Consider the following 21,415-nt stretch of genomic DNA (forward strand, 5'->3'; position numbering starts at 1 on the left):
TGTAATTAGATGGTTATTTCAGCAATGCTCTAATGGTAGTAATGCTGGAGTAGCTGTATTGTATCAGCTGTCTCCAGAGATTACATAAAAGCAAGGAAAATCACTGTCCCCTAAGAAATAATCTGTTGATATTTCTCCAGTATGACCTGCTAGCTGTCATGCTGGTGCACATGTAGAACACCTGAGTGTGATGTACCTGTGGCCATTGAGTCTGCTTGAGCCTCTCTTTAAATAGATCTGTCTTGGTAAGTCTGACAGCTAATATACTAATCTTTAAATAGTTCTTTATTTTACTGAAGTGGTAGTATACTTTAGCTAGTAGAAAACTCATTCCCTTGAAGACATGAGGCCTACACAGCATCCTGTGGGATTATTTCACTAAGAAGTAGAAAGCTGGCCCTTTCCAGGCAGGCAATACATGATGCAGGAAAGAATTCTGTGCTTGTACAAGCTACCATTTGCAAATACAGTAAAAATGGGTTTCCAAGAAAATCCTGTCATGAGCTAGCAGATCAGAAACTTACTACTTTGGGACGACAGAAAAATAGGCTTACACCCAAATTTTGACATGTAAGGTGTGTTTGTCCCTTGGGTTGTTGGGGTTTTTTTTTAAATATATATAGTCTTCACAATAATTGCAGGTAATGGTTTTAAAGTTATTGCCTTCTGAGAGCTGCTTCAGATTTCACTAAATGTATTTGGGCACTTGTAAAAACAGGGGCTAGTATTGGGTGATGTTCTTGTGAATTTTTTTCCAAAGTCTGAGCAGATCTAGAGCATGAACTTACCTATCAAGCAGGTTGTGTAGGCCTGGCAGAAAGGGGGTTCTTTCTGAATAGATGAAAAAAGGGAGATGCCATAACTCTTAATGCATAATCACCCCTAAATGGTAAACATAAAGTAGGATTCTGATTCCGTAACTGCATAGTATAGTGTACCTTAAAGGAAACTCAGCCAGGTTATAGTGTACTGTGAATGCAGCTGTTCTCAAGCCATTTGCAAAGTAGGTGGCTTGTTTCCTGGTACTGATAAAAAGGTACTAAGGAGTCATGCTAATAACTCTTTCTTTCTGATACATGGTAGCCATTATATTGGGAAAATAGATTGTTATTTTCGACTGCTTCTTTTAAGTCTACACTATCACTGAGGCCAGTCTTTACATGCATTGTGGTTTTGGTCAGAATAACTTACAATGGGCTGAACAGACAAGACTGAGTTAACTTTTACAGCATGAGGGAGGAGAGAATCAAGATCTGACTCTAAGCAGTGTTCTTCTCTAATGCTGATTCTCCTAACATAAATTGATTATAATCACTTTAAATTCTTAGCTTAAAAGCAAATACAAAAGTTTTGGTTCTACAGATAGTTTTGTATGTCTATAATGTAATAAATAAAAGCCCAAAGGCATGTGAAAACAGAATGGCTGATGATAGACTAGTCTGAGCTGTGACAGAAAACCGTTTGAGGCAATGTTGACTTGCTTAGAAGCAACATTTTTGTGACAAGTGTGTTCTGGCAAGAAGTTACATTGAAGGTCAGGGTTTCCAAAATAGTACATCAGGTTCTGTTAATTTCCTCTGTTTTCATTTCACGGTAACTTTCAAAAGTTTGTGCCTGAAACTTTCCATTCTGAGTAGGAATTTTACTGGAGAAGGCTTTCAGACTGCTTCGCAGCAGAAGGGAGACTAGCTAGCACTCAGGGTGGAGTGGTAATGTAACAGGCGCTCTCTGTATTCTGCTGGATGACTTAATGGGAAAGAATTTGGAAAGGGTCATTCTGGGACACAGTGCAGCACTTACCCGGCAGAGGGCTGGCATGCTTGGTGAAATGAGTGGGAGCAGAGGAAAAAGAAGCACCTGAGTGAAGGGACAATGATGCATGAGCTTGAACAGAAAGCAGGCTGTTGTCAGAATGGATGAGGAGTGAGGGGGGAATGATGGAAAACCCTGTCAACCCATAATGATTTTTGGATCACTTCTTCGAGGCCAGATATAATTAAATAAGGCTGAGCTAGAGGAAGAGCCAGTCTTCGAGACTGCTACCAAGTCTTCCTTTAATCTAGGTTGATCTGGGGATTGTTACAATAAAATTAAATGGCTGTTGTACCCCCATACTTGTGCCACGCTGCCTACAAGGGCAGAGATTTCCTTTCATCTCTTAAAAGGTAAAGTGGAAAGATCAAAGAATTAGATATCCGGAGCCTAGCATTCCTGATAACTGAGCTCTTCCTGCTATAACTGTTCACAGCATTTGTTTTTGTATTTTGATTCGACGGATCTCTGGGTTTCTGATCAAAGCACTTTAAGGACAAATATAATCTTGTAGCTCTTCCAATGAAAAGTGGTTGTTTTTTGTTTTGAGTTTTTTATTTAAGAACTTGTAGTTCGGCTCCACCTTGTTGGCCTTTCTTACTAGACTTTCTCAGGACTCTGCAGCAGGAGTTAAGCTAGCATGATACTGTAGCACATCCTGGGGAAAGAATTCAGCCTACAGGAGCAGAGAGACAGAAAAATCATGTTCTTGGGACAGGTAGAATTGGTACTTGCACTCAAAATGTGTTTCACTTCCAGCTGCACTCTCACTGCTTCAAATGATACCAGGTTAGCAGGCCTTTCTTCACGGTAAAATGGCTCTCGGAACAGATCTATTGCTGTGGTTGCAAAGAATGATGAACTGGTTTATCAGGGAGAACAGGTAGAGAAAATTAGCAGTTACCTCATTGGAGGTGGCAAGATGCCTTTTATGAGACTTTTTTTGGGGGTAGTAGAGGAGACTACAAGAAGTAGCTGGAGTTAGTATCTTGCTGGTTGGAAGCAGGACACCATAAATAGTCTTACAGGCACAGTATGTTTCAGGCTGCAGTTGATCTTCCTTTGGGAGAAAATAGCTTGACTTCTGATACTGGAATGCAAATACACCAGCCTGCCTGGCTGGAATCACTTTTTGTATGATGCTTTGTAACCTGGTCTTTCCCTCTCTCTGGGGCCAGTGGGATCTCTCTTCTTGCTGAGCTCGTGAGACTGACATAAGTGCATACTGTAACATCTGTGCAGAGCTGTGAAATCTGGGGCACAGGAAATTACTCAAAAAAGGAAAAAATCCTGTATTTAGATTTTTAATCTGCGTTCACTGCGTTGAAGATATGACTAGAAATTTGGAGTCTTCTGCTTTATTGCAGCACAGAACAGTTGACTCAAGATAAATGATTTTATCTTTTTAATCACTTAATACTCCCCTAGTTTTTCATCTATAAACTCTGTCAGTAACTATTCATCATCCATTCCTTGTCCTGGGTCACTTAAAGTACAGAGCCCTGCCTTATTCTGGCAGGATCTTGCTCATTTAAGCTGAGAGGCAGTTCTTAAAACTGATAGGCCATGTTGCTCTTGCATTTGAAATTGTTAAAGTGCATGGTACAGGACCACTAGTATAAACATCTGCAAAACTACATATTTTTTTAATCCAAATTCTTCAGAAAAAAAAAAGTCAAGCTGAATATACAATCTAGCTCTTCTGAACTAAATAAGCCTGATTATAAGCAGCAATCAGCTGGCTTGTAAGAACAGCTGAACTGAATCAGGCTAAATAATCACCTACAGCAATATCTTGTCTTAAACAGTGGCCAAAAGGAGTTGTTGAAGATGAGTAAATTGAGCACTGCAGTGGTGTGTAATTTAAATAATCTGACAACAGTTTAGGGTATTTCATGTTTCATGGCCATCGGTTAACTCCTTTTCAGTTACCTTGTGAATGTAACATTCCAGGAGAATGGCTTTTCACACCCACGCATCTTGTGAAGAATTGCTGTCTCTGACTTGTTTTGGGCTTGTCTGCTGCTAGATTCATTTGATGCCACTGTTTTTACAGCGGAGGAGATAGCAACTGGTCTATTTCCAGTCACACTTTCTAAGCTGTTCCAGGTTTGGTAAACTTCTGGCATAGCTCTCTGCCCTAGTGTCAGGTCAGGCAAAGTTTTAGTCTACTTAACTACCATCTGTATAACTTATTCCTAGGCCATTGATTGTCCTTGTCAGTCTTCTATAAATCTTTAAGATAGAGGAAGGCAAGGACCAGAACTTCATTTGCAGGATTGAATGGGTCTCTATATTACTGTTTCTGTTGTTTCTCATCCTGTTTTCTTTCAAATGATATTGAGCTCAATATGAGAGAGCTTGGAACAATAACAGATGGAAAACCTAAGCAGCAATGATCAGCAGTTTTGAATTTTACCTATTGTTCATCACCTATGTTACCCTGTTTTCCCTCTAAAAAACACTTTTAGTTTTCACCCAGCCCCTTTGGAACTTTTAATGAAGGCTTGACTATACCAGAACAGATGAACTGCACAATAAAAGCATGGGACAACATGTGATACAAAGGCAAAATGCTAAGCTAAGGTGTTTTCCATTTACTGGGCTCAGTCCAGTGGTGTACAGATGATCTCTCTGCTGACTAGGAAAGATGTATCTGTGGGTTTGGTCTAGGAGCAGTGTTACATGGCTGATGAAAACTGGAAATTTGGGGATAATATAAATCTCTTAGCGTAGTTCCAAAAGAAGGATGACTATTATGCTGCTGAGGAAGTAGGTACACAGGAACAGAAGCTGCTAGTCCTTCAAGAAACTTACTCCACTCCCTCGAGCCGGTCGTGGTGACTTGAGCCTCTTTATGCTGCACCTGACACTGGGAGAATAGTTATGTTCTTTTCCTGAAGGATTTTGTCTGTAGTGTGGCATGTTCTCCTGGCTTAAAGAGATGGCCTTGATGTCAGGTCTATGAAGCGCTACACTTGTGGCCTCTTGTACATCTGCTCCTCCAGCTGGACATTGGTCCAGCTGGGGATTAGTAGCTAACAAATGCTCATGGGTTGCTGAGAAGTATGTGGAGACAGACTGTGTCTTGAGGCTACCTAGGCAGCAACATGCAGTTGGATTAGTTACAACCACAGAAAGAAGGGAGTGGGTTAAATGGCTGTCAGTGTACACTTGCTTGTGAACACGGGGTTCAGGTAAATCTGAAGGTGGAGACTAGAGAGTTACCAGCACTTGTCAGTGTGTGTGGCAGTACATGTTGCTGCAGGTCCCTGCACTGACCAAACAAATGAAACTCTTTAGAAGGCAGTTGTATCTTTTCCCTTCCTCTTTGCTGCTGCAGTGATCTGACCAAGAAAACGCTGGCTCGGAATTTATAATAGCGGTAAAACAAGCCCAAGCCTCTGCCCTAGCCCTGCATGGCAATTTTTATTTTCTTAACAAGTTGTAGGTCTGTGTAAAGCAGAGTGTGAACTCCCAAAACACAGGAGAGGCTGGAAGATTTTGGAATCCTTGGAACTGAATACAAGGGAGACCGTGCTTTGTAGTTTCATCTCTACAGATAGTAGATGCAATTAGAGAGTGCCCTTGTGGCATATGTGTTGAGGTGGGTGAACTGGTGAAGCTAGGAAGTGTGCACCATGAGCAGCTTACAGCAAGCAGTCTTACTGCCGTCATGGGCTGCTGTGATTGCTGTGAAGTAATGGTCTGCTAGAAAGGCACGTTGTCTCAGTCATATGGCTGCAGCTTTGCTGCAAAATAGAAGGTACTTTATTTCTCAGTAAATGACATCACCCAATTTTTTTTCTCCTTTTACCTTTGCAAAAGTCTCTGCAGCTGAAAAAGATCTATTGTCTCTAAAACAAATGCACAATCTCTGGCTTCTAACTTGTTTTGAATTTTTTACTATTATATGGCTACTGTGATCATCTAGTCTGACTTCCTGCCAACCACAATCTATAAACATCCTGTAAATAACTTGAAGTCTGATAGTTGTGATTAAATTGGAATGTTGTTAGAAAATTCCTATGAAGTAGAGAATATGTCAAGATTGGCTCTGTGCCACAGCCTTAGGTGGGTATTGCTCCTGCTGCTGTGGATTGACAACCTGACCACAGTCTGAATGCCTGGAAGCAGAGCACCTTCCACATAGCTCACTTTCTAGCTGAGGCTGTGATAATACCCTGTAACTGACCTTTTCAATTTAGCATGTCTGGGGGGGGGAGAAACTATCTATTACAGGCACCTTCCTGTCCATACCACTGCACTGTAACTGTTAATTGGTGATGTGCTTTTCAGACCTCTTTCTTTAGAAGAGTTGCTGTAGGAGATCTAATTGGATGGAAATTGCTTTGCCATTTCTGGGGCACTTGTTATTCAAATATCTTGCAAAAGTCTAAAGTAGCTCAAAGATATGTCATCATTTCCTTTATCAACTACAAAGAAAATCAGTTGGAAAAGGATATCCATCAAGTGTATATCCTAGTCCTGAACCTTAATTACACAATTGTCCTTCCTCTCTGCAGGCGGTGCTGATCCACATTGTTCTTCTACTGGACTGGAAGAACCTAAAGTGATTGTGGGAGCTTTGAGTCGCATGTTAGAGTTCAAGAGCGAGAAGTCTTGATTAACATGTGCCTTGTTAAAACTCCAGCAGATGCATCGGCTGCAGTAGCACTGACTTTTTTTTTTTTTTTTTTACTAGAGAAAACATCTAGTGACACCTTTTGAGTCAAAACACAGACAGTATCTAGGGAGCAGTATGAGAGAGTGAAAATCCACTGTTGGCTTCTACAATGCTGCCCAGCTTTTCTGCTTGTTAAACAAGACAGTTGCCAAACAAAATAATTCATCCATGTCTCCTTTATCAGACTTTGGATTTGTTGGGAGAGAGATTCACAGTCTTCACCACAGCCATTCTACTGATAAAGGCAGTATTTATGTATTCTTGTAGATACAAACCAAACATACAAATCTACTAGTTTATTAGTTTTTAGCAGTTCATAAATAGGAAACCTCATTAAGAAAATAGCTCCTCAAACATAGTTCAGCAGTGTCCTCTAAAGAGCTTTCATTCTGTTACGCTGGAATTACTGATCTAAGAATCTCAAGCAGCATGTTGTCTTATCTCATAAAGATCTGATGTTAAATGGGTTGTCTTGCATTAACAGCTAAAAGATAGCGTATGTTTTGACCTTTTGTCCAAAAATACAATCACTAAGAGTCTCAATTTCTCTAAAATTTATCAGGATTTATGATAAAAGACTGCTTTTCACAAATCCCAAATATTCAGGTTTATTAAACTTCAACTATCATTACTGAATGGTAAGAGAATATATATTTGGCTACAACTGAGAATTTTGCTAAAAAAGCAGAGCAAAGGTACCAATAAACAACTGAATCAACTGCAGTTGATATAAGGGATGCAAACGCATGCATGCTCCAAGATTACTCTTCAGAATGCCTGTAAGCTACCTTTGTCCTGTCGTGTAACACGTATTCCGCTTACATTGTGATTCAATACATGTGAAGTATTACAAACTTGAAATGGTGATATATGGTCCTGATTCCTGGAGGATCTGAAGATGATGCCTAAACAGTCTTCTAAAAAAGGATAGTCCTTGTGATTTTTTGCATCTAGAAAAAGGCAGTATGATTAAAAAGCTTTAAGGGTATAGTCTTAAGGCTAAGAAGAAAAACCTTTTTTTTCCCCCCGACAAAAGTTCTGCAGAACTGAAACTGTGACCAAAAATAAAAACATTAACATGAGTCTGCTTAGTTTACACAGGGAAGTGGAAGTTCATGCTCTTCACATATAAATTATCTTTTAAGAACAAGGTCGCTGGTATGTTTTGCTTAGCTGAAGTTGTCAAACTTCCCTGTGATAGTGAACCACTCCTTGTGAACTGCTAAGTCTGCTATTAGATAAGGGAGTAACTTGGGAAAACAGAGTAAATTGCGGATCTTGGTAAGTGTATCTAACCGTTCTGTTATCTGACACTGCCTTAATAATGTTGACAAATACATAGGCACAGCTTTTCACTTCAAAAAAACTTAAAACTCTCGTTCTTAAAATGGAGTTTGTTTACACTGACTGTCTCTCATATAAAGTAGCCAAAAAAAAAAAAACCCAACAGAAAGAAAAAAATTGCCACTTACTTATTTTGGAGTTTCTAGCTGATTTTGATTTTCAAACAGCAGTTTGGTATGTATACATTACAAGATGTCTTAACACACAATGTACCTGCAAAAATCCTAGTGCTGCCAACCTGTACAAGGCAGGCAATGCCCTTATAAACCCTAGTCCTGGATTCCAGCAGATATGAATGTGACTGGGTATTGGCTAAGGTTCCCTCTCGATTGAAGTGAGGCTAGCAAATACTGTCTGTTAAGAGGATATGCAATGATAATCCAATCTTGCTAAAACAGGAAGGAGGAAGAGGTACTTACTCGCTTACCACTTCTTGAAAGCAAGGAAGGTTTCCATCTTTTTAGACAATTCAAACACCTGAGTAAAGATCCCAAACAGCCGAGTGAGTTCAGTTTTCAAGAAGACATTTAAGTTCATTTGCAGAAAGAATATCAAAAACAGAAGTGGAAAAGCATTGTAGAAGCACTAGGAAGCATGCAATAGATGCACGTTTGTGGTGAACAGTCAGTAAATGTCATAAGGTTACAGGGCTGGTGGGCTCTAATTGCATCATATTTCTATCACAAGGTGGAAAAGTTACTCCCTCTTATTTGATGTGTTCTAATGAAGGAGGCTTGGCTCCTTACTTTCAAAGTAAATTTTTGCATTCATAAAGAAGTAACCTACATGGTATCTGGCAGACAAAAGGTTTTGCCAGTTCTAAGTATGAAGGTATTACTTTGTTCCACTGGCAGAGTGGATTTTTCTGTGTAAAGTTTAACGCCATCGGTAATTTTGTAAGGTACACTTCTACCTTAAAATTTTCATAAATATGGTGTGGAGTGATGGATTTGGGAATTATACTCACATTTCTTTGCATCGGGAGCTGGATAAGCACCTGCAGGAACAGATAGGGAGTTACAGCTGAGAAGTTCTGCCTGTGTTCTGAAAGCTGAAAACTGTATGTGCCTGCATGGTTACATGGAGCAGTTCCACTGGTAATCACAGATGGCTTACATAGGAAAAGCAATATAGGAAACTCTTCCTAATTGTTACATGAGCTCATTTAATGATTATTTGTCTCTGAAGTTGAGATGACAGCATGGGAGTACATTGAACAAGAGCGCAGGATTGACCAGGGATGCTGTGTGTAGAAGTGGCTAGTGTACCAATTAAAGCCCAAAGCCATTGGTAATCTCCTGTCCGTCATTAAAACTAGTGTTAAGACATAATATTTTTTAAAGCATTACAATGCATATGAGACACAGCTAGAACTCAGCTTTCCACAATACCTCGGTGAATTGTTACTTTAGCACAAGTGGGAAAAATATGTGTCACCAGGGAAAATACTGCGACCAGTATTAACTTGAGTTGGGGTTTTGCTGTACTGGAGTGTAATTTCCTTGATTTGGGAATTATCAGAACAGGAAATATCCTCAGGCTTGGACCTGTGCAAATAAAAAGCAGGCTTCAGCAGTTAAATGGCCCACTATATTCTCGTTCAAGCACTGTAGTGTATGAATATTATTTAAATTATAAGAAAGCATCAACTTGCACACTTTAATTCACCATCTTCCTATTGCTCGAATCCCTGCCTTCGTTCTTAATTGTTTTATCAGAGGTTGGCACATGAGAAGAGGTCTGTAGTTTCTGGTATAACAGTAACTATAACATGTTTCAGTCCAGCCTGGGATCAGGCCAGGAATTTCTTTGCTCCAGATCCTGAAAATTTCATCTTCAGAATGGGCAGCTGTCATGTCCTTCACAAGCACAGCTGCTCTGGTAAACACCCTGTTCCAGGTCAGGGAAAGCCATGAAGACTGGAGTAAAAGGAACATTTCTTCAAGTCATCGGTCTAAAACCCTAATCCGTTTGTCTCAGCAGGGCTGCAAGGTTGCTATTCGCATAAGCATATACAGCTTTGTTTTTGGTTATTTTTTTTAGTTCAGAAGTTCTCTTGCATATTTAAGAAGCTTGCCCAAGCTCAGTTAAGAATTACCTTCACTACTTTCACCAACCAGTTGTTCCTTTTCCTCCTAAATATGAAACTCCAGTAACAGCATGGGTATGAATTAGTGGACTGAATATCACAATAAGCGTGAGAGAGGTTTCTGTGCATGTGTCATTTTTAATGAATTAGTAAATATTTTTCTAATCACATCAGTTTTACTCTGTGAAGGTTTATCCACATTCTAAGACTGGTTTACTGTATTGGCTCCAGTCTACATCTAAGAAAGAAGTCTCACAAAGTGTTCTTATCGTGGCCAGCTGGGTGCTCCAAGGGGACAATGTGCAGTGACAGAGATCCCTTTGGACTGGCAAAACTTAATCAAAACTTAGGCTCTTCCTGAGGAAGATAGGAGTGGCTCTCAATCTAAAAAAAAAAAAAAAAAAAAAAGAAAAAAAGAAAAAAAAGGTTTCTTCAAAAGCAAAAGATACTTCAAGTTTTAGCATCACTGTGGTGACCTATCAAGCCCCACAGCAGCTTTGAAAATGTGGTTCTTTTTGCAGCTGTGGGTTTTTTAAGAGGATCAGCTAGCGTTTGAGATCCTTTCCCCTTCTTCCCAACCCTGCCTCCAGCAAGACCCAATCTTCAAACATTAGTTTCTCTTGCCAGAGGCAGGCAGCTCTCACAGTCCTCTTTTCACTGGGCTCCAAGGGCCGATTGTGCACATCCAGCTGAAGCACCCAGCTCCCTTGCCACCCAGCCCTACCTGTTCACCCCAGCAGTGCAGCCTGGCTCTGGTCCTGTCTGTTCTTTTTCCTTTAGGGTTGTAGGAGCGGGGAAGGGTAAGCCCCACTGCGTTCTGCATGGCAGAGCTCAGCTCTCAGCTTACACGAACTCAGTGCTGCAGTCAAAAGAAAGGTGAAGGTTGCACTTCCAAGCCAGGAGGGCTGCAGGCTTGTGTGACTGCAGCTTCCTGCACAAGGAAGGGCACAGTGTCCCCTGCATCTTTCGTCACTTTACAATTTAGCTAAATACAGGTTTATTCCCACACAGATATGAAAAAGCACTGCCTTAACTTATAAAGTATTTTACTGCCAGAGGTGTTCTATCAAATGCAACACCACAGACAGGTGTGATGTCAGTACTGATGAGTTTTGAGAACAGTTTCCCTGATTATTTGCAGGCTTGCGTCTTAAGCCTGGTTTGCTCAGGAGCTGATCTATCTGATTGTGGTTAAAGCTGGAGACTCCAACAGCCTTCATTTCTGCATCCACCAGCTCTTCCATAGCCTAGAAACACTACAGAATCAGACTTGCTATTCAATTGAGATCTTTTATTTTTTTTCATATGGAAAAAATGCCTGCACTAAGACTTGACTGGTAAAAATCATCATGGCTGGGATCCTCTTTTGATTTGGCGTTAGTACAGTACAGTGAACCATGGGACCCTGGTCAAAGACTCAGGCTCTCACACCATGTATCATCATACAAATAAATAATGGCATTATTCAGATTAACAATTACAACGCTATTATTATTTCAGTAGAATACAGCTATTTTGAAATATTGTCCCCAGGTAGACCTTCTGCTCATAAATAAAAGGGGTGTTTAGGATAATTCCTCAGCTAACAAAATAATTATCCCATAATAAAAAGCTTTACATTTGGAACAGAGCAGCTCCACAAGGCGCTGTTCTGGGAGGGCTAGAGCAGGATACCCGATCATCAACACCAATTAATTTCCCCAGTGAGATCTCCCATTTAGCAGTGGCAGTACAGTATAAGCAGTGCTGTGCTGTTCTTCCCCCCCTCCTCCCATTTTCTTTCCCACTAGCGAACAATAAAACAGCTAGAAAGCCCTGATTAAATTGGCACCTCCAGCAGAATAGAAACAGGACAAAATAATCTACTACCAGCCTCAAGAGCGGAAGATACACCTCTTCCAAAGCAGAAATAATTTTTTTATGTTGCTATAATAACCAGCAGCCTGAAATGTCCACTTTTTTTTTTTTTTTTTCAAATGAGCAACAAAAATGTGCCTTATTCTTCATCTAACAGAAGGAAAAAAAGCATCAGCAAATTCTTCTGACTCTCGTGAGTCTCATGTCTTCTTTTGACCTGGCCATGCCGCGCACAGGGTGGGCATGGAGGGGAAAGGGAGCCCACACCATCAGCCACGGAGAAACGGGAACCTGAGCCCAAGTCGTGCCTCCCACGCAGCCTGTGCTCATGCCTGTTTGTGTTGCACACATGGAGTTAGCAAAGGACATTGGACAAGTTCCAGTACTTTCGGGGGGGTGTGGGGGGGTGGAATTTGGATGCTCTGGGTACACTGGCACAGACATGTTGGCTTTCCTGTGGTCTGGACAGCTCAGGTGCAACCAGGGATGAGCGTGGCTACAGCTAAAGCCCGGGGAGTGGTGTGGGGACTGAAGTGACAGCATGTGTCACCTCAAGCCACTGCAGGGTACACACACACTCAAAGATTTCCTCTTGCCATGCCTACCCAGCCAGTTTAGTAAGCAGTAGGCATAAAAATACCTCAATCTTGGCAAAGTAACAGAAGAAGGAGCCTGAGGGCACAGAGAAATCAGCCATCTGGAATACTTCACATCGGACATTCTCTCAGAATTATTCCCAAAGTGGAAACCTGAAGCTTCTCATGTTGTTATTTCCAACTAGCAAGAATTTTTCAGCTTCTCAATGAATGTACTTTCCACGTACCCAGAAAATCTGTACCACTGGGAATGATGGTGCCATTTCCATCTGCAGGAAATAGCTCCTCTCCCGCCTACCATCACAAAAGAAAAGCAAGTTTCAGGTAGGGCAAATCGTGAGTAAAGAAATTACTTAGAAATTCTACGAGTGAGTGGAGCTAAAGACACACTGGATATTCTGGCTTATGTTTGTGTTGCGGAGAGAGGTGGCCAAAACCCGTGATCTGTACGAACAGAGTAATCTTCAAGAAAATCTGCCTCTTGAGAATCCGTCCTGCAGGCAGAGGAAGGGCAGAGGCTTTTATGTGCTTCAGTCAGGCTGAGGGAAGGCCAGGGATGTGATACGATGGGAAAACGAGAATTTATTTAACCTTGGGGCAGAGAGAGAAGAGAAAAATAGGAACTAAGTAATTCACAACTGTTTGACCCTGGATAAGTAAATGACAGCCACGTCCCAGGCTTTAAGAGGAATGTTGTCTGGATGGTAACTTGATCTTTGACATGGACGTGCTGTGCAGGGTAAAATAAGGTGGCTTTTGTACTACAAGACATAGCTTAAGCAGCCATAACTTTACCTTTCCTCCTGGGCACTCCCTGCAGAGGTTTGTCATTACATCCTGATGAGGTTTAACAACACTCCTCATTAGGGAGGACTAAGGGCATGTCTAGTCCCAAAGGAAAAAGCGGCAGAGCTCTGTCAGATGGCTCCCAGGAACTGAAGTCTCAGTACCTTGAATCCCATGGGCCAGTGCATGAGGTAGAGATCCAGATAATCCAGCTGGAGGGCAGCAAGTGTTTTCTGGTACACCTCCTTCACCAGTGATCTCTCGTGGAAGGTGGACCACAGCTGCAGGGGTAACGCAGTGCCTGGGAGCTGCTCTCCTAGCCTCAGAGCTGCTGAGCATCCCTGGCAGGGGGACACATGGCACAGACACAGAGGCAGCTCACAGTATGGCACATCTTCCCATCCTGAGGAAGTGCCACTTTTGTGCACCTTATTTTATTTGCGGTACTATCAGTTAAGTAAAATGAGAATGAGATCATCTAAAATTCCAACGACGCGTGTAACAATTCAATAAAACTAAGAAAAAAAGCAAAACTGGTGAAAATCGACCCGCCAGCTTCCAGCAGATAGAAGTTACTTTATTTTTCCTACCATTGTTGTTGGGGGGAAAAAACAAAACAAAACATAACATACAGGAGTTGACAGGCTGAGGCCAGCTGCGCAGCAGGAGTGACCAGGAATACAATAGCCCTGCTTCCTATCTCAGAGGCAACTGAGAGCACTGCCTCAGTTCCTGTCTCCGTGGCTGACAATGGATATGGACTATAAAAAAATCCTTCTCAAATCAAGCCTTCCCCCTCCCCCCAAGTGTTGACCTCTTCCTTCCCTCCATCCACAACACTCTTTGCCCTGGCGGAGAGGAGTTAACTCCCAGACCAGCTTCATCCCCTGGCACTTTTCACATAGGGACCTTTTCTCCTGAGAGCTGGCATCATGTGAGACAAGTTATCCAGGGACATACCTTACAATAAAGAGGTTTTCTCGCCTTACAACCCCCTCTTCAATTTTTTCTCATGGTGCATCCCTGATCCCTCGCTCATCCTGGCACAGGTAGGCACAATCGAAGTGGCAGTACCCAGCACTGATGGCAAATGTCACTGTCTCTTGCTGTTACTGGGGGAGACGGAAAAAAGAAGAGAAGTTAGCAATTTAGTAAACAGCAGAAAAAGCAGTTTGCAGTTCTCCACATGTGGAGATTTTAAGCCCCCAAATAATGAGGTGTTCCAGTTTGGATTTTGCTTTCACTATTTTTCTGGAATAAAATAGCCATGGGAATCAGTCACTGTTGAGTTGCCAGAGCTGATCTGCCCTTTTCTAAGGACTGAACATTCACATTCAGACACCAGACTATCTTGAAATAAGTTCTAATCTGCCCAGAAATTAAAAGCAGTTTTAGTGTGAGATGCTGGCGACATGAGGAAAGAATCACCTCTGGAAAGCTTGCTGGCCCTGCAGCGAACAGGCTGGCTCCTGTTGGCGTGTGGAGGTGCGGGGATGACAAAACACTACAGACAGTGCCACCTCCTGGGTAAAATACACAGCCTGGTATTGAAAAGCAAAGTAAATCACTTCAGATTCTTGGCTTGGAGACACTGAAGAGTTGTTTGATGACTGGATACCGATCCTGGAAAATGGCACTTCAAACAGAAACATGATTCAAAACTGTGACCATTTCCTACATATAACTTCATTACCTCCCCACCCATCATCTTTTTTTTTTTTAATGATTTCACTTCTTCAAGTATTTCAAATACAAGGGTGCTTGGTTGGTTCACCTAAACTAAAAAACCCCACCCAAACGTAGAAACTGCAGTGTTTTTTTCCACAAGGCTACACACAACCAAATAGCTTGTTTAAAGTTGTACAGGTTTTCCTTTTTGCAGCTCCTTTCTCTAGCCCAGCCCTTCCTACGTATGATCGCTGCGGCTCCCAGGGTGGCATGGGAAAACAAGCCACTGGTGACACTGGCCAGATGCGAGGTGTATGGAGTACCTCACCCCTGGGTGCTGCCGCAGCACGGGAAATCTGTTGCGCAGGAGCAATCGGCATTGTTTCCGAGTGGAGAAGGAGTTGGTGAAGAGCAAAGGTGACAATATACCCTGTAATTACACAAAACTCTGTAATGCGAGATGTTTATCAGAAAAAATAATCCATTGCTTCGTTTGACATGGTGCTCACTAAACAGGACGTCAGGTCAGAGTGACTGGGTAAAGGAGAGGCCCCTTTGACACACCAAACCACAGGGCATTGCAGCTGAAGTTGCTGTGGGAACCTTGAAATCAAATAGCTTTGATGAAGTAATCACAGTGGATTTGGGCCACGTTTTCATTGCATTAACACAAGAGACTTTTGTGGTGGCAGGGATGATGTGTCCAAAATTTTCCTTCTGTTTAGTCCTAACCAGTTCCTGTTAGCAAATTGACAGGTTCCCTTCAGAGAGCTCATCCATCACCGCGTCGGTGCCTTAAGAGGTCCCATGCAAGGCACGCTTTGTTTTTTTAAAGCTTACTTTAGTTGCTTTAGGCTTCTTAGTGTCTTTTGTCATCAGACCAATCAAGAATGAAAGGGTTAAATAAACTCAGCCCCATTTGTGCATCAGTTTTCTCAAGATGAGTAGCAGCTGACCCAAAACTATAGCAAGAATTATTTAACATGCTTTTACCCTGACTGTACAGTGTTTCATAGAGTTGGAAGCTTGCAATTCAACGCATTTAGTTTCCAGTCTCAAATCCAGAGACAATCCACTTTTTTTTCTTATTTCTATTTCTTAAGCAGCCCACTTTCTTAAATTTCTCAAATTTCTTAAAATTTTCAGCTCATTTCCTGAGTCCTTTTACATTTGCAATTCAGTATATCTTCAGATCTCTCTTACCAAAAGTCTATTACGTAATATTTGCAGGTAAAGAACTACCCAAACTATTTTCCTGCAAAGTGCTGCGTACTCATCTGCTGCCATACAAGTAAGTTATCCTCAGTCTCTAAGGAGTTAATGTAAATTCCCATTTTCAAAACACTCAATGCCACTTAAGTTCCTATATCTACATGCACTTGTCAAAGATTACACCTACATGATATGCTGGGACGTTAATACCCAGTGCCAAAAGCAAAACCAACGAAAAACAAGCCAGGCAGAGATTTTCACTTTTGTAGTATGCAATTCTTTCCATAGCTAAGAAAAATCTTCTTCTACCAGCTCACTACATGCACTCTTAAAAAATTCCCTGAAGGACAGGGATGCACTACCTGAAATACTTCAAAAGGCAAGAAACACCGCACAGAGGATTTGCTGCATTTTCCTGACCTGAAGAGAAAGCTGCTGAAAAAGCAACTCGGTGACTCAGCAATTTCCTGGTGTCACCTGCCTGATCAGAGGCATGGGGATGAGGAGAGGTCCCCGGCTCCAGCAGGTACCTGCCAGATCCCCAGTCCCAGGATGAGCATCCTGGCACAGGTGAGCAGCTCCACAGTAGGTGGCTGTGACGGTCCCCTCCCAGCTGCTGTGGGGCAAGGAGAGGCTACAGCCCCTTGCAAAACTTTTTATATAGGCTTCACCCCTCCCTCCCACCTGCGAACAAGGGAAATATGGGCAGAAGTGCAACAATAAGCAAGAGAAGGCAGGGATTTGCCTGTATGTCACCCCTCAAAGAATTGGAAAACTGATTGTGGGCCCCTCACATGAGTTTGAGTGAGCTCACCATGCCAGTTACACATATTGTATTAACCAAGGTTGCAGCATTTGTATACCTCCCAGTGGCAGAGGAATGAAGCTGGGTTAATTAGCATTGATAATATACAGCTGTGGGCTGGCTTCAGGGGCAGCGGGTTGGCCGATATGGATAAGGCGCAGCTGTGGCTGGATCTGTTAAGTGGTTGAGAGCCGATGAAAGGAGAGCAGCTGAGGAAGAAGCAGAGAGAAGAGAGAGAGTGTGGCCTGGGTGAGGAGAGACTAGCAGAAGGCAGCAGAGGGACTGGCATGAAGAGTATTTTGGTATGTGATGGTAAAAGACGTTGTTGCAGCTGATAGTTTTGATAGTGCCATGACACCTAGTCTGCTTTTCTGCAAGAAAATTGGTATTTGAGGAGTTTGCACGTGCCCCATGAACCCTTTCTTGTCTCACTGTCTGCTCCTAAACACATCACCAGAAGCAGCCACAAAGCTATTTGCCTCAGGAGGAAGCAGCAATCTGTCCACAGGAAGGACTATTGCTAAAAAATTCCCAATACTGCTTCACCCCCACAGCACTGGGCACCCATATTAGAGAGAGATATATATATATATATATATATATATCTCCTCTGCTGCCCCCATTACAGCCTGCAGCTTGTCCTCGTGAGCCATGGGGCGGCAGCGTGTGTTTCACTTCCCTGAATGCCTATGCATGGCAACACCGCAGCTGCCTGGTGCTTGTGGCCAAGCTTATCATCAAAATCCCTGCGCCACAGCGCTTCTGGTTGACCTCAAGCTCCTCTGTGGCTTTTGGTCTCCACCCCTGCACAATGAGTGTTCACTCAATTCATATACCGCTGTATTGTAATCTTTTTTTCTCAGTTGTCCATCACTCCCACCTTGGTCACTCTGCAACTCCACAGTCCTTCCTTGCCATACAAAAGTAATTTCTAGTATCAGAAAATACATTTTACAAACTTTTCAGCCTCAGCATAGGGATGTACCAGCCCAGTGAGGACGTGAATTAACATTTCATTGAAGATGTGTTTCAATCTTGATTAGGGTTTCTTCATCTGCTCAAAGAACTTCATACCTATGGAGAATATTTCACTTTGACATTAAGCTTCCAAGATTGAATGATGGCTTATCTATAGTATAATTTACTGTATTACACAATATTTTAAATGGCAAAGTAACCTAAAATGAATATCCCATCTTCCATTTATTTATAATCCCCCTGAGTTTCTCGGGATTAATATTAGCATCCCTAGGACATGATAATGATAGTATCTTGTCAAAGGTCAAACCATCTGATTGTACAACACATTTAAAATATTCTGATCCAATTTTGTTGGTATATTTAAAATAGGCAGACAGTGGATTATATCTCCATTCAAATGTTAAGGACAAATTTTGGAAGCATTTTGATGTCAAGATTTGTCAAGAGCTACAGGGACAACACAGTCCTTTTAAGCGTTCCCCTCTGCTTGAGAGAAGAGCTAAGGAAGAAATAAAGCTTTATCTTTTCAACAGCCACCATGTTAGCTCTGCGTGACTTCAAAATCAAAACTAATTAATCTACAAAACTGATGATCACTAATGGCGCACTATGGTACAAGTGTGTTTCCTGGAGCAGCTACCACAGCATTTTCTGTACTTGGGCACTTTTCAGAAGCCAAAAGGCTTTGAGTGTCTTGTCCCTCGATGCTGTGTTCCTGTTACTTTATGGCCTTTTTCTTTTTCATGCTGTCTTAACGTTAGATTATTTTACAGTTCACAACCCAAAAACTTCTTCTGCATAAACTGAAAAAACCAACCAGTTGTACAAGGCTTAGTAGGAATAGCAGCCTACTCTGGAAAATCCCAGCCCTCTCATTTTTAGGCAGAGTGGGTTTGACGCCATCCTGGAGGCTCCTGTGTCCTGCCACAAGGAGCTGGCAGGCTATCTAGTTTTGGAGCCCTGCCCACAATTTTGCAAACACTCATTTTAAAGATATGAGCGGTAAGCATTTATTTTTATCCAGCCATTAGTGACCTTTTCCCTCCCTGTCATTTTTTTGCCTGTTACAGGCAAAACCAACCCCAGGGTAACCCCACATTTCAACAGGCAGCGCCTCAGATGCCCAGTGACCCAGGGCAGGTCACTTGGTTCAGGCACTTGTTACCGCACGCAGATCCTGCACACAGAATATACACAACCTGAAGCATGAACCTGTTGTTCTGAAGTTAGCACAGATAAAAGTCAGCAAAGCCTGAGAGGCTGCAAGGCTGAGCACGAGCACCCTTGGCTCTCCCAGCTCAGACACCCAAAGAGCCCCAGCAGGCATCCATCAGGTGGCCAAAGGTCCACCCTGCTGCACCCTACAACAGGTCCACAGTGGCACCAAACTCTTGTCCTCCAGTACCAGGTTTCCCTTAGGATTTTGTACCTTTTCACATCGGGTAGTTTTCCTCTTGCATCCTTGAGGCATTGCTTGCACCCATCTCAGCCAGACCCTTCCCACACGGCTCCGCACTACAGACCTCTGCGCCCCCCGTCCTGCAGCCTGGCCTTTTCCCCAGCAGTCAGAGCCAGAGCTGGCCCTGGATCGTGGCACCCCAGCCCCACGTCCAGGGGTTTTAACGGAGGTGTGCAGATCGCTGCAGCTTTGGGACAAGCCAAAGGAGAACCCTTTTATTGCCAAGATCAAAAAGATGGAGCCTCTTCTGCCTGAATTCTGCGGTGAAAGAAAGGTTTAACAAGCAGTTGTACTGCTCAGTGCTGCTATGTGGAGATTTGATGCACTTACGTGTTTTTTCTCCTTATCTATGGGAAAAATGAGCTACATTGAGGAAAGATAGATGATGACTATGGCTCTCTGGATCATCCACCTGATGTCCTGGTGTTGCGTTAAAAGAGATGGAGTAATTTGGCAGAAAATAAACCCCCTTGCTTTCTAACTCTCCTCACCGGAACGGGAGGTTAGGTGTGGCTAGGTTTAAATTCTGAGTGGTATCCAATTTGCCACTACCAGTCCAGTCACGTTTAATATGTAAATTAAACTACCACGATTCTGGATACACTAATAGCGGTCTGCACCTTCAGTCTGGTCATGCTCATGAACTAGCACAGCCGCGCTCTGGGGTTCAGCCACGTTCAGTGAGAAACTGATGACTGGCTACTTAAAGAGTACAGTTTTATTTGTGCAACAAATATATAGGTTTTTTGGATTATCGTGATAGTGCCTGCAAGAAAGCACAGGAAAATATGACGCTATTAAGTATAAAATGCATGAAAAGATTATAAATAATACAGCCTGGCTATAAATGTTAGGGAGTAACTCTCTAGAGAGATTTCTAAGATTCCCAAGAAAAGCGCTTAGTCTAAATCTCACCCAAGGCGTCCCAAGGGGGGAGAAGCAAGGCTCAGCCCACCGGCCAATCCCGGTAGTCAGAGGCAGTCTGAGATGGAGTTTCCCTTGACTTGCTCACGGTGATATCTCCTCCCAAAAATTCCCCATTTCCCTGGCTGTTTTTATATCCTTTCTACCTTCAAGGTGGAGTTTGAGTGACTGTAGTCATACATACCTTTTATCATGATTGGTGTAAATTTTTCCCGCTTCACGTTTAAAGGTATAGTTTACAAGAAATTGAGGACTCAGACTCAAAGAGGAGTGGTCACACCTCGGAGCTGGGTAGCCTTCAGGACGGAGGTGTGTTTTGGTATTAAAATGACACTAAAATGAGCAAAGTTCACAAAAGGGTAGCACTTTGGCAAGGTCTCGAAAAACTTTTGGCTCAGGGGACCATATGGGCTGCTTACCAGTTCTGGAGGACTATTTCTTCCCAGTTATCACGGAGCACGGCCACGGAGTCTCCACTCCTCTCCACTCTCTATGTATGTTGCAGGGAGTTGCTGTGTTAGTGGATTCCTCGCATGTCTGCTGCAGCTGTGTCCCATCCTCAGAGCTCTTAGATTTGAGACTTTTCCTTAATGGATGAACAATGCTAAGTTTTTCATATAAAACTTAGTAATTTTACTAATAATTCCACACCTGGTCACAGGGACTGCTGAGGTACCTGTACAGCTGGTCTGCAACCAAGGATGGGAAGAAATTCACTCCAGTTCATTGCAGAAACTAATGTAGATTAACAATGTGTTGGCTTTCTAGTCAGCTGTCATGTCTCCTGTCCTTCGGTGACATGTAGCTGCCTCCCTAATGAGAGGGACTCTTCTCATTCCTCGGCCTCCACTCTGCCTATGCCCCCCATAACAGGAACATTATCCCATTCCCTGCTCTGGCAATCCCTGCACAGCAAAGCACATTTTCATACTGAATCAAACTGTATCCCACCAGCTGCAGAAATTTCAGTCATTAGCCTATTTAGGAAAACAGTCATTAGCTCAGAGTATTTCTTAAGCCTGTGCAAAGGTCTTCATTCGATTTGCCTGTATTTTTAAGCCCTTGGTCAGTTTTTGCAGCACTGATGACTTCTTTAAATTAGGTAGATTTAGCTCCAAAGCATTTCTCTTAAATTTTTTTTACTTCACTTATGTCAGAAGTTTTTGTTATCTATGACGGTCTCTAAAGCGTTGGT

At 42.5% G+C, this 21,415-nt stretch overlaps 1 protein-coding gene across 1 annotated transcript; it reads right to left on the bottom strand.

Moving 5' to 3' along the window:
- Positions 1-7,667: 7,667 nt before the first annotated feature.
- Positions 7,668-20,414, bottom strand: LOC102053528 (aldo-keto reductase family 1 member B7-like). Its single transcript, XM_055711007.1, is given in 7 exon segments — positions 7,668-10,316; positions 10,657-11,179; positions 12,602-12,679; positions 13,336-13,452; positions 14,128-14,277; positions 16,570-16,667; positions 20,405-20,414. Coding segments are annotated over 6 exon segments (654 nt in total). The 3' UTR covers positions 7,668-10,316; positions 10,657-10,978.
- Positions 20,415-21,415: the final 1,001 nt, after the last annotated feature.

The sequence above is a fragment of the Falco cherrug genome, chromosome 5 (assembly GCF_023634085.1).
Source record: "Falco cherrug isolate bFalChe1 chromosome 5, bFalChe1.pri, whole genome shotgun sequence".
NCBI lineage: Eukaryota > Metazoa > Chordata > Aves > Falconiformes > Falconidae > Falco > Falco cherrug.